Source organism: Molossus molossus, unplaced genomic scaffold, assembly GCF_014108415.1.
Source record: "Molossus molossus isolate mMolMol1 unplaced genomic scaffold, mMolMol1.p scaffold_m16_p_6, whole genome shotgun sequence".
NCBI classification, from domain to species: Eukaryota; Metazoa; Chordata; class Mammalia; order Chiroptera; family Molossidae; genus Molossus; species Molossus molossus.
Window position 1 is genome coordinate 66,531,542 of NW_023425399.1, and position 12,549 is coordinate 66,544,090.

The following is a 12,549-nucleotide window of genomic DNA, read 5'->3' on the forward strand; positions in this document are numbered from 1 at the left end:
TAGAATTCTTGGTTCATTTCATTTAATATTTTGAGGAACTGCCAAACTCTTTTCCAAAGTGGCTGTATCATTTTATACCAGCACTGTGTGAGGGTTCCAATTTCTCCACATACCTGTTACTCTCTTTTTGCTTATAGCTAGCTCAGAGGATGTGAAATGGTCTCTTATGTTTTTTTATTTTATTTTACATTTCCTAATTATTAATGATGTTGAGTATCTTTTTATGTGCTTATTGGCACATCCTACTTTTTTTGGGAAATGCCTGTTTTAATCCTTTGCCTATTTTGGGGGGTTATCTTTTTAATATTGAGTTGTAAGAATTCCTTTATATTTTGTAAAAAGATCTTTTGCAAATATTGTTTCCCATTCTGGAGGTTGTCCTTTCACTTACATTGTTGTAGACCAATGAGACAGACCAGACTCAGACTCCGAACTGGGTTCAAATTAAGAGAGCTTTATTAGCTGCGCAGCGACTGTCGCATCCTACGCAGAGGAGAGAGCAGCCCCGAGCTCAGGGGGTGGGTTGCTTATATAGTTTTCTTAGCCCCTGTTAAGAAATTGGGCTAAGGGTCTGCGAGCAAGCAAGCATGTAGAGAAGCGGGTATCTGCAGTTAGCCATGTGTCTGTGGGGTAAGCAGTTCTATTGCACAATATAGTGGTCAGCTCCGGTTGATGCCTATCTCTTTCCCTCCTACCTAGTTCCTGTAATCCTCTTAGGGTCCAGGGCAAGGTCTACCAAGTGGGAAATTTTTAACTACAAGTTTTCACAGTACTTTAGCTGCATGTTCTTTATGTTTTATTGCCCTATTGTCTGTCCTTCACAACTTGATAGTATTATTTCCAGCACAGAATGTTTAATTTTGTTTGAGTTCACTTTACCTAGTTTTCTTTGGTTGCTTGTACTTTGGGGTTATAGCCAAGAAACCATTAACTAACCTAAGGGCACAAAGATTTACTGCTGTATTTTCTTTTAAGAGTTTTATTGTTTTAATTCTTATATATGTCTGTGATCCACTTTTCATTAATATTTGTGTATTGGTGTGAGGTAGGAGTCCAACTTTATTCTTTTGCATGTGAATATCTAGTTGTCACAGCACCTTTTGTTGGGAAAACTGTTCTTTGCTCACTGGATTGTCATGACACCCCTATTGAAACATTATTTAACCACAGATACATGGGTTTATTTCTCGAACATCAATCTATTCAGTGGTCTGTATGTGTATCCTCATGCCAGTACCATATTGTCTTGATTACTGGAGCTTTGTAGGAAGTTTTGAAATCAGAAAGTGTGAATCCTCTAATTTTATTATCTTTTGTTCTTGATTGCTTTCTCTATTCTGGCTTCCTTGGATTTCCTTATTAATTTTAGGATTAATTTTTCAATTTCTGCAAAAACTAGCTGGAGTTTTGATAGAGTTTGCATTGAATCTGAGATCAATTTGGGGAATATTGATATTTTTAAATTAAGTTTTCAAACCCATGAACAGGAATATCTTTCCATTTATTTTCTTCCTCATTAATGTCTTTTTACAATACTTTGTAGTTTTCAGTTTACAAGTCTTGTACTCTTTTGTTAAATTTATACTTATTTTGTTTTTAAATCCTGTTGTAAATGGAATTGTTTTAATTTATTCTTAGCTTATTTGCTTGAGTATAGAAATACAACTGATTTTTATGTATTGATCTTGTATCCTGCAACATTGGTAAACTCATTTATTAGTTATCAATAGTTTTTAGTTGATTCCTTAGGACTTATTACATATTGTCATGTATCACATACCAATGTTTTGGTTAGTGATGGATTTACAAGATTATAATGAATTATAATCTTATAATTTGTTAGCAATATTAAAAGAAAAGACTGGGTTTGATTGCTAGTTGAATTTACTACTAGTTCTGGGTGGCTCAGAGCAAGGGGGACATCGGTCTGCAGACCGTAAAAGGCCCTGGAAATCAATACTAGCTAAGATCACACACCTCACCAAATTAGTCTGGCCACATATAGCAGGCTAATTTTTAAGTTGATACTTTTGTATGGGCCTTGAATGGTGTTATAAATATCCAAATGGCTGTTGGCAGCAAAAAGGTTCCCTACCCTGGAATAGACGAGGAAGTCAGCATAGTTTTATTCTTATAATCCTTTTGATTTATGTTAAGATCATTATTGATGTAACCTCTCTCATTCTGATTTTAGTAATTTAAATCTTATTTCTTATTTTGTTTGTCTAGCCAAAATTATTTCAGGTTTGTTTATCTTACGGGCTGCACTTTAAATTGCAAAGATTTCTAAGTTTTTCATATCCAACTTTGAGAAGCCCTCAGATATTACTAATTGTGAAATGCAAGCCATCCTTGACAGTGCTTGTGTCTTATGTAGGCATATTTTGCTAAAGGCATCAAGTCTAAGCTGTTCATTTGCATAGATGTTCAGACTATTACTGGCAGCTAGGCATGGTAAATTGTATTTAAATTTACAAAATGAATTTAGTAGGTAGGTACCTGTTTTAAGGATAAAAATATTATCTGACAAGAAGCAAATGGATATGAGGTAGTGTTTTTTGTTTTTGTTTTATATATGAAAGAAAAAAGGAAAGGAGTTGTTAATTTTGAGACCTATGCTCACTCTAGTCATACAGCATTTTAAAAGGAGTTATGTATGGATCAAAAACTAATATCCACTGTACCTAAGGCGTTTGAGGCTTCCTTGTAATTCAGAGACATGTTTATGCAGTTGGAACAAACACATTGAGAGTCTGCTGTGAGCCAAGTACTATCAAGAACAGTGACTTTCAACCTGTTTTTTATGGCACACAAAAACGAATTAATAAAATTTTGCAGCACACCAGAAAATATATTTTTTGCTTATCTGAAATAAAAGTAGGTATAATTTTGATTCATTCACACCAGATGGCTATTGTGTTGCCTGTTGTTATTTTTTAATTTAACAATCTAAGGGGGAAAAAGTCAGTGCCCCTGACTAAATAGTCAGGTATTGCATGTTTTAAAAATTCTTGTGGCACACCGGTGTGCTTGCTGAGACACACTTGTTAGAAATCACTGATCTAGACAGTGGAAAATAAGGATCTGTAGTTCACAATGTTTGTCATAAAGGGGAACATATCTACAAATAAAAACATAGTGTGAAGTGTTGAATTGTGGGACAAGGATAAATATAGATACAAGGAATTTTAAGTAAGATAACACTTGGTCCACAAGTAAGCAAGGAAGACTTTTCTCAGGGATATGAAGTATCTTAGTTGAGTCATAAAGGATGAGTAAGAGAGAGATGGGGAAGTTATTCCAAGGTTGAGAGACGAGCAAAAGTGTGGCTCTGCGAAGCAGCAGGCATGTTAAGTGTTCTAAAGGACTGCAAGACTAGTCCATTACTGTAGCATACGGTTGGAGGTGGTCAGGGAGTTAATAGGAATAGAGGGAGAAGATGAATTCAGGAAATGTTTAGTAGATTACGAATCAGCAGAACCTGGTTACATAGTGTGGGGTGGGGTGTGATGTAAAGGGTTAAATGATTTTAACTACTAGGTCTCTGGTTCAGGCAAAGTCAGGGTCTCCATTAGCCCAAAAATTGTCTTTGAATTAGAAAAAGATGCATTTTCTTCCTGGCAAATGTAATAACCTTGTAGCAGGGGAAATGGCGTGTGTACAGAGCTCAAGGTGGATTTCAACTTCCATTTGCTCCTTAGCTTGGTGCTCCTGTTTAGTGCACTGTATGAACAACTGTAAGGGGCAGATAGGGGTAAATGAGTGGCCAGTGGTGTCATTAGTGCAACTAGGAGGAGAGAGTAGAACTGGAAGGAAGTGAGAGGGGACATGATGAGCTCAGTTGTGAATATGTTCAGTTTGTAGTATTTAGGGTCATTTATTCAGATGAAGATAGGGAAGAAGTTGGATATATGATTCTAAAATATTGGGGACTATAGATGATAATTAAACTTAAAAAAATTACATGTCAATTGTAGTTAAAATTATTCAGAGTGAATGACTTTTTGAATTATATAGCTCGAATGATACTTATATAGTACTTACTAGTGGTTGGTTCTTCAAAATGGTTCACCTGCTCTATCAAAAAACTCATTCCAAATAATTTGTCTGAGAATGTTTACTACTGTTTATTAGTGCACTGAAGAATGATTATGATAAATTGGATTGGTGAAAATTTTTTCATTTTCTCTGTTCCAGATTGCTGTGCTGTGCCTTGTAAGACTAATACGTCTTACCAAGAATACCTTTGCTTTGACCCTTGATGACAATCAGACCATGTGAGTACAGAAGTTGTACAAGGAGATTGCAGCAAATCCTAATTGGTTAGGTCAGCTAAGTAACAAATCAAAAAGGCCATGAGAAATTAGACCAAAAGAAATAATACCATTTCCGGTTGAGATGGCGGCGTAGGTAAATGCAGTCTCGCCTCCTCCCACAACCACATCAAAATTGCAACCAAACTACAGAACAACCATCATTCGGAACTGCCTGACATCGAGCTTAATGGAAGTCCTACAACCACGAAATTAAAGAAGAAGCCACATTGAGACTGGTAGGAGGGAGGCGAGGACGGGCTGGTCCCACACCCATGTATGGCGGATCAAAATCGGGACTACCTTGGCTGTGAATGTCCTCCCTGAGGAGTGAGGGGTCCCTGTTCCACACCAGGCTCCCTGCTAAGGGTTCTACTGCCAGGAAGAGAAGTCCCCATCACTTCTGGCTATAAAACCAGCAGGAACTAAGGCTGAGGGAGGTTGAGGCTTCTGGAGCCCCAGGCAGCTCCTCTTAAAGGGCCCATACATGGACTTACTCAAGACTCACTCCTTCTGGGCTACAGCATTGGAGAGGCAGCTTGAAAGGCATCAGAGACATATGGGGAAGAAATGAATTGTTCAGCACTGGGGTGTGAGCTGGAAGGGCAGCTTTCTCCTGGGCAGACTTGCTGTGGGAGGCCTTTGTTCCCTTGGTGAGCCCTTCCCTGGGGCAGCAGAAGGCAGCCTATCTGGGACTCCAACAACCTGGCTCACACTGTGTGCCCCACCCTGGTGATTCCCCGAGGCCTTGCCCCATTCAACCTTTGGGCCCATCAATGCTGTTTCCAGTGGCTTTACTATAGGATTGCCCTGTTTTGGATCCTGCTTCAGATTTTTCTAAAATCTCTTAAACAAGCACCATCTGGTCTCAGTGAGTCCCATACCTCTCATTAAGGGGCTACAGGCCTGGCACTACAGGCAGCCAGCTTTGGTTCACAGCTTGGCTTTGCCTGGATACCTCCAAGCCCAGCACAAGAAGCAGCCATCTGCAGATCATTTTGTAGCTTATGCCAGTGGCCCCAAGTAGAACACAGGCAGAGGCTGACCTTTCCCCAGAGCCAGCACACTCAGTGGACAGCTTCAGACTACATCAAAGCACTACCACTCAACCACCTCCACAAGTGACATATTCAAGGAGTGGACTCAGTCAGTACCAGAGCCCTGCTGAAGTACATCTTGCTCTGTGTGTTGGGCCCCTACACCGCTGATCCTCCAAGGGAATCAGAGGTCAGTGGTCAGTGGGCACAGCCACTTCTTGCAGCTGATCAACCTGGGTAAATCCCTCTCATTGACATGCCAACAGCAATCAAGACTCAAATACAACAGAAGGGTGTACAGTCCACACTAGGGGCGCACCTCGAGGGCCCACCTGGAGTGATCAGGGAGGCTGTGCTACTGGACCCTACAGGACACCTACAACAAACAATAGGCCACCCTAGGAAGCCTAGGAGACAGAGCAACTCTACCTAATACATAGAAACAATCACAGGGAAGCAGCCATAAGACCATCAGCCAATTTCTCAAAAGACACTTTGCAGGCCAGAAAGGAGTGCAAAAGATATTCAAAGTGGTGAAAAGCAATGACCTACAACCAAGATTACTCTATCCTGCAAAGCTATCATTTATCATTGATGGACATATAAAGAGTTTCCCAAACAAGAAAAAGCTAAAAGAGTTCATCACCACCAAACCAGTATTTTATGAAATATTGAAGGGTCTTCTTGATGGAGAAGAATCAAAATATGAACAATAAAATGGCAATAAATACATATCTATTAACAATTGAATCTACAAACAAAATGAGCAAGCAGAACAGAGACAGACTCATAGATACAGAGAACTTTTTGTTGCTTGCCGAATGGGAGATGGCTGGGGGGATGGATGAAGAAGATGAAGGAATTAAGAAGTACAAATTGGTTGTTAAACTGATGAACCTCAAAGGGAAGGGGGGAGGGAGGGCAGGAAGAGATAAACCAGAGAACTTCTATGCATATATGCATAACCAGTGGACACAAACAATAGTGTGAGGAAGGCAGGAGAAGGGCGGGATTGGGGAGGAGGGGAACAATGGGGAAAAGGGGGGGCATCTGTAATACAACAACAAAGATAAGTTTAAAAAAAAGAACTAATACCTGTTCTCTTTGTGATATAAATTCTGGATGCGGTGGAAAACTCATCTCTTTTCTCCATTAATGTATTGTTACTCTAGAGGCTATAAAACAAACAGTGAAATTTTTTCTAGCTCATTTATCAGAGTATTTATGGCAGACAGTTGTAAGAACTGTAACTGAAAGCATGTTTTTTGTTTTTGTTTTTGTACTTCTAAAGGAACAAAATCCTGATCTTTTTATGTGGCACTGTTTTGCAGAAGACTGATAAAGAGTGTTAAAGTGGCAATGAAACAGCCCAACAGGAAGAGGAAGCTTAGTATGGATTCCAAAGAGCATTTGAATCTGGATGGATGCTTGGTAAGATGTCAGTTTCTGGACCTTTACTTATAGTTTGTGCTCAGTGTGGGAATTCACCCTGTAATTGTATAGTTTATATAACCACAGTGGTGGTGTTTTTTTCAATCACTCAAAACTGGTTCTTTCTGGTTGAGTTTTATGGATAGTGGTATAAAATATAACTATCATTATAGTCTGGTATATCTAAAAGGTATTCCTCATTTTAAAAGTGAAAGGAGACCTTTCCATTAGATAGAATTGATCACTGTCAAGTAATGGAAAGAGATTGTGAACTGCAGAGAAATAGATTGAGTAGGAATAGTTGGCAGTCCTGTCACAATTGCTGTTCACCATTCCTGCCCCTACTTGATAATGATGAAGTATATGGGTAAGTGTATGTGTATGTATATCTCTCTCTCTCTCTCTCTCTCTCTCTCTCTCTCTCTATCTATCTATCTATCATCTAGAGAAAGAAAGAAATACTGAGATTTATTTTACTCATGAAATTCTGGGGGCTATCAAGTCTGAAATCTACAAGGCAGGTTGGCAGGGTGGAGACCCAGAAAAGGTGATGTTGCAGTCTATACTCCAAGGCAGTCTGGAGGCAGAATCTCCTCTTCCTCAGGTGAAGTCAATCTTTTTTCTAATAAAGCCTTTCACTGATTGGATGAGGTCTATCCACATTGTGGAGGGCAATCTGCTTCATTCAGAGTCTAGTTTTAAAATGTTAATCTTATCCAAAAATACCTCACAGTGACATCTCAACAACTAGAGTGTATCATGTCCTTCATGCCTCTAGTTATCTGTGCTGTTTCTTTCTGACAACTTTTTGTATTCCTACAAATTTCAAAGTGGCCAGAAGTGACCCGGAGACCTCTGTGGTAACTGTTTTGGGATTAGTGGGCCATTAGAGCCTTTTCATTATGCATGGGCTCTCGTTATTTATTTTTATATGAGTTTGGGAGTCTTCATGTGGGTTGTGGTTACACATTTACACATTACAGCTGGTGAAGTGACACAGTGTTATACATTCTTTGGTTCATTGCCAGGTTGGGTGTGGTGTGATGAACTCCACGCATTAAATGAGACATGTCAAGCAATTATGTAGTCTGGGTTGGTTTTAAAATGTTAAATATAGGTCTGTGTCAAGCTAAAGAGCTGTTTTTTCAAGATCAGGTTCGCTCACTGGGAGGTGGGGTGGTTATGTGGTGCTGCGGTCCATTTCCCCTTGAGTCCAGACTGGTTTAATCTCAGACTAGTTTCATGAGAGTTGAGTATTCTAAATGTATCCTGGAGAGCTTACTCTCTAAAAGGTTGCTTGGACCAGATTTGGGAAGGCCTACACCTATGTCAGGTTTCTGAGGATGCCATTCTTCTTAGTACTTTTGGTTTGCTGTGTCATGCTCTCTGGAGAGTCAGGGTATTTGATGTGTTCCAAGTTATTTTTAAGTAGTGATTCTCCAGCTGTGGTCTCCAGATCAGTAGCATCAGCACCCCTGGGCATTTGTTAGAAATGCAAATCCTTGGACTTCACTCCAGACCCAGTGAATCAGATACACTGGGGATAGGGTTTACAATTTATAGTTTACCCTTCAGGTGACTCTGATACATGCTCATGTTTGAGAAACACTATCCTAGGAAAATGGCTAGACATATCTTATCTACTAATAGTGCTGTAGTTATAATTTATAATGGCTGCTGCATATTTATTAATTTTTAAAAACATTCGAGACCACCTCTCCTATCCAACATATCTTCTACCTTTTCTTAGTATCATTTCTCTTTAAATTATTACTGCCCCTTCTCAGCACTTCAGTTATCTTGCCTTACAACATGAATATGTAACCTTCTGTCTCTTCTGTATTGGCACAAATCCCAGTATTCTTTCATAGCCCAACTCGGTTTCTGACTTAATGCTGATGGTTTTATCATTATTTTCATCCCAATTTGAGATTTTTCCCTTTTTTGAACTCTAGAACTGCTTAGCACTTAATGTAAGTGCTGCTGTAGTGTGATGCCTTGCATAACTGGATTTCTAAAAGTACCTGTTGAATGATGTTCCTGGTGTTTAATGACATCTTCATGCAAATGGACTTCTTTGATTAATAACAAGAAAATGACAGTTCAAAGGACCATATTACTAATTTGAGTTTTGAGGTATTTAGAACATACAATTATTTTAAAGGCTGTCCACATAGGATAATTGAAAAGATACACATTTAAGAGAATTCTGCATTACACTGTCAGTTTGGGCCTCATTGCCAGTTACAGTATACATTTTCATTAGGTAAATTTAATAGTTTGATACAGTAAGCAGGTTCACATCTGTGGCTGCATTCACTGTGGAGAGAAAGGGGTTCAATCTTATTTGAGTTCTATCACTATAATCTTGTTTGAATTTTGACTGAAATGTCAGTAACATCCTTTACTTTCTGTGTAAACTTTTCATATGATTTTATAAGTGACATTTTCAGTCAACCAAGCAAAATAGCATGGCAAATTAAATAAAACATCAAACTAATGAAAAGTTGGGAGCTTTCTAAACATCTACTTTTAAGGCAATAATTTAATATTTTGGATATCAAGTAATTTTCATATGCTGATATTAATATCTTTCAATGATATCTTCCTAGATAATATTTTCTCTGTATTTCTTCATTGAGTTTCAAAAGTATTTATTTGTAACTTTCAATGTATGGGGACATAGTTAAAAAATCAAGTAGTACACAGGTATTAAAATAATAATGTAAGTTCTTTGTACCTACTAACACATGTGCTAAACCCCCAAATCTTTCCCTAAATGTGTGACCACTGTTTACATTTTCTTGTGTATCTATATAGGAATCAAAGACAAAAAAAGAAAGCTAAAAAACCCCTAAACTTTTTTTTTTTAATCCTCACATGAGGATATTTTTCCATTTATCTTCAGATAGAGTGGGAGGGAAGGGAGTGGTGGGGTGGAGAGAGAAACATCAATGTAAGGGAGACATCAGTTGTTTGCCTCCCGCACAACCCTGACCAGGGCTGGGGACCCAACTGCAACTGAGGTACATGCCCTTGACCGGAATTGAACCCGCAACTCCTTGGTCCACAGGCCGATGCTCTAACTGCTGAGCCGGTTGGCCAGGAGAACCCCTAAACTCTTTATGCACATATTTATACATATGTACATAATATATACACATATACACATGTCCAAATGGATTCACATTCTACTTCTTTCTTGTATCTTGCTGTTTTGCACTTGAACATGTATATTTTGGAGATTCAGATGTTGTTTTCAGAGATGCACAATATTTCATTCTGTGAATGTACTATATTTTATTTAAAGAGTGAACTGCTGTAAACATTTAGGTGATTTTTATTTTTGTTGTTACACACAATGTTATAACTGTTTCTTCATATGTCTTGACATACTTTTGTAGTTGACTCACAGGTAAAATCTTATCAGTAGAATTGTACTGAAGAGCATGTACATCTAAAATTTTGATGAGCCTCTCATGTCATCCTTCAGAGAGGTGATCCCATTTATACTTTCTGTGACAGCATCTGCTAGAGTGCCTCTTTTCCTTAAGATTTCTTAACGTTTGTTTTCTAAAATTTACTGTATGGGTGAACTTCCGTTTACTGTGCTTGTCTCTGTAGTGCGGCTGCAGTTCTGCAAAGAGGTGTTGCCCTGCTTCTGTTACACTGTGTCCCATGTGCTTTTTCACAACATCCAGTACAGACACAAGTGTCATTTTGGCACCATTTCCTCACCTTTTTCACCCTCCATCTTTAGAACTGACTGGGAAAGTGCAGGCATATGAAAATGGGGAAACTAATCTTTCTGTTTTTTTTTCAAGGTGATTTCATAGATGTTTGCTGTGAATGTGGGTGTTCTGGGCATAAAACCCCAAAGTATATGTAGGCTATAAAATTGCAAATTTCCTAAAATGCAAGTTCCCCAAATAAAAAAGGAAATTTTATTTGACTCTACAAGTATAAAATATGTAGTCCCTAGTTGTGTATATAAATATCTGATACTGAAAACATGTTAGCAAGCATTCTTCCTCTCCATCTGAACCTCTTATAATCTATGACTCTATATTTAATTAGTGAATCATGAGCTTTGAGAACTAGAAATATAAGACATTATATTTTGTCTAAAGGATCTTAATATTGTTGAATAAAAGAGCACTAACTTATCTAGAATAATGCAATACAACCAAGTACTTTGTTCTAGGGCACATGCATCCTTCAGAAAAAGGGGGGATCACTGGGGACTTGTGTCTGACCTTAAAGGATGAAGAGTATATAAGATGTACATGTTTAATGCTATATTTAATTTATTAAATAAAAAATATTTATCTAATGCATATTTAATTCTGTTGTAACAAACGGCTCTTAAATCTAACTTGGTAAAATGTAGTATGAGAGAGTACAACTTACTTGCACTTAACATCCAGTGTTCTCTTTTGGCAACTAACCTTGAGAGATAAGAAAGTTGAGGGTTATAGTGGGGATCATCTGGGTAAAGGAGGCAGCATGAGCAAAGGTATGGGGTTGAAAGCAAATATGACATATGTGATATTTGACAAGAATATAATGACTTGTGTGACTGAGCAGATGTTGCTCTTGGCAGTATTGTAAACTGAGCATTGGGCTGGGGGCATCAAGATATTTGTATTTCAGTTTTTGGCTCTGGTGATAATTAGTTCTGTGACCAAGGACACATCTTTTACCAGGCTGGAGCTCAGCTTCTTTGTTTATAGAACAAGAGTCTTAGATTAGAAGATCTTTAAGGGTCTTGCCATTTCAGTAAGTCTAAGCTGTGGTACCTAAGAGATAGTAAAAATGACTGTGGTGAATCTGGGTGGCTGAGCTTAGAGGATGTTGAAGTCAGACCAGAGGAAATTATACTTGTTATTGTGGCTGCTGGACTTGATATACTGACAAGATGGGCCATGATTGGGCAGAGTGTAATGAATTTTGTATTATCTTTAAGTAGATATTGAGAAAATGTTTAGCGTGGGATAACTTTGGTTTCTTATTTTCAGTAGTTCTAAATTTTTTCAGTCATTTTTTTGCCCTGCACATGACTGATAATAGTTTGCATCAGCCAATGAAATGCAGTCATATATGGAGGAATCATAGGAAGATATTTAGAAAGCTATTTTAGAAATTTTTTTCCTTTGTTGTTTTGTATAAGTCAGCAACTACTGTTTTAAAATATATCTGGGATTTTGTTTATATTCAGATATAGTGAGCAGATCAAGAGACAATAGCTATTGAAAAGAGAGTTTGTCACCCTCAAGAGGAGGGGCACATTGCACCACGCAGAACCCTGTGTGAAGGACCAAAGTTGACCAGGAGGCAGAAGGAGTGAGGGGAAAATATGGGCAAAAGCCTTTATTGTGTTTTTTTTTGTTTTTGTTTTTTTTTCATTCAGACAGAGTGGGAGGGAGAGAGAGGAAGAGAGAGAGAGAAACATGGATATGAAAGGGACACATCGACTGGCCGCCACCCACAGAGCCCAACCAGGGCCGGGGACAAACTGCAAGGGAAGTATATGCCCTTAGCGGGAACCGAACCCGGTCTCTCTGGACCACAGGCCTACGCTCTAACCGCTGAGCCAAACAGGCCAGGGCTTTATTGTATTTTTTAAAGGAAGGAATGGGCAAGGCAGGGTAAGCAAGCTAAACCAATTTAGGATTGTCTGGTTTGAATAATTTCCTTGGGCTTTAGCTATAGGGGTTGTTTTTGTTTGAGATGATTTAGGGCAGAAGGATAGTGTCCTAGATTGCAAG

At 38.4% G+C, this 12,549-nt stretch overlaps 1 protein-coding gene across 1 annotated transcript in view; it reads left to right on the forward strand.

Annotated features, from left to right (window-relative positions):
- The first annotated feature begins 6,709 nt into the window (after nt 1–6,709).
- Nucleotides 6,710–12,549, forward strand: part of L3MBTL4 (L3MBTL histone methyl-lysine binding protein 4) — a 381,883-nt gene continuing 376,043 nt past the window's right edge. Inside the window, exon 1 of the mRNA XM_036245527.1 lies at nt 6,710–6,781. Within this exon, the coding sequence (XP_036101420.1) occupies nt 6,710–6,781 (72 nt within the window). The remainder of the gene's footprint in view (nt 6,782–12,549) is intronic.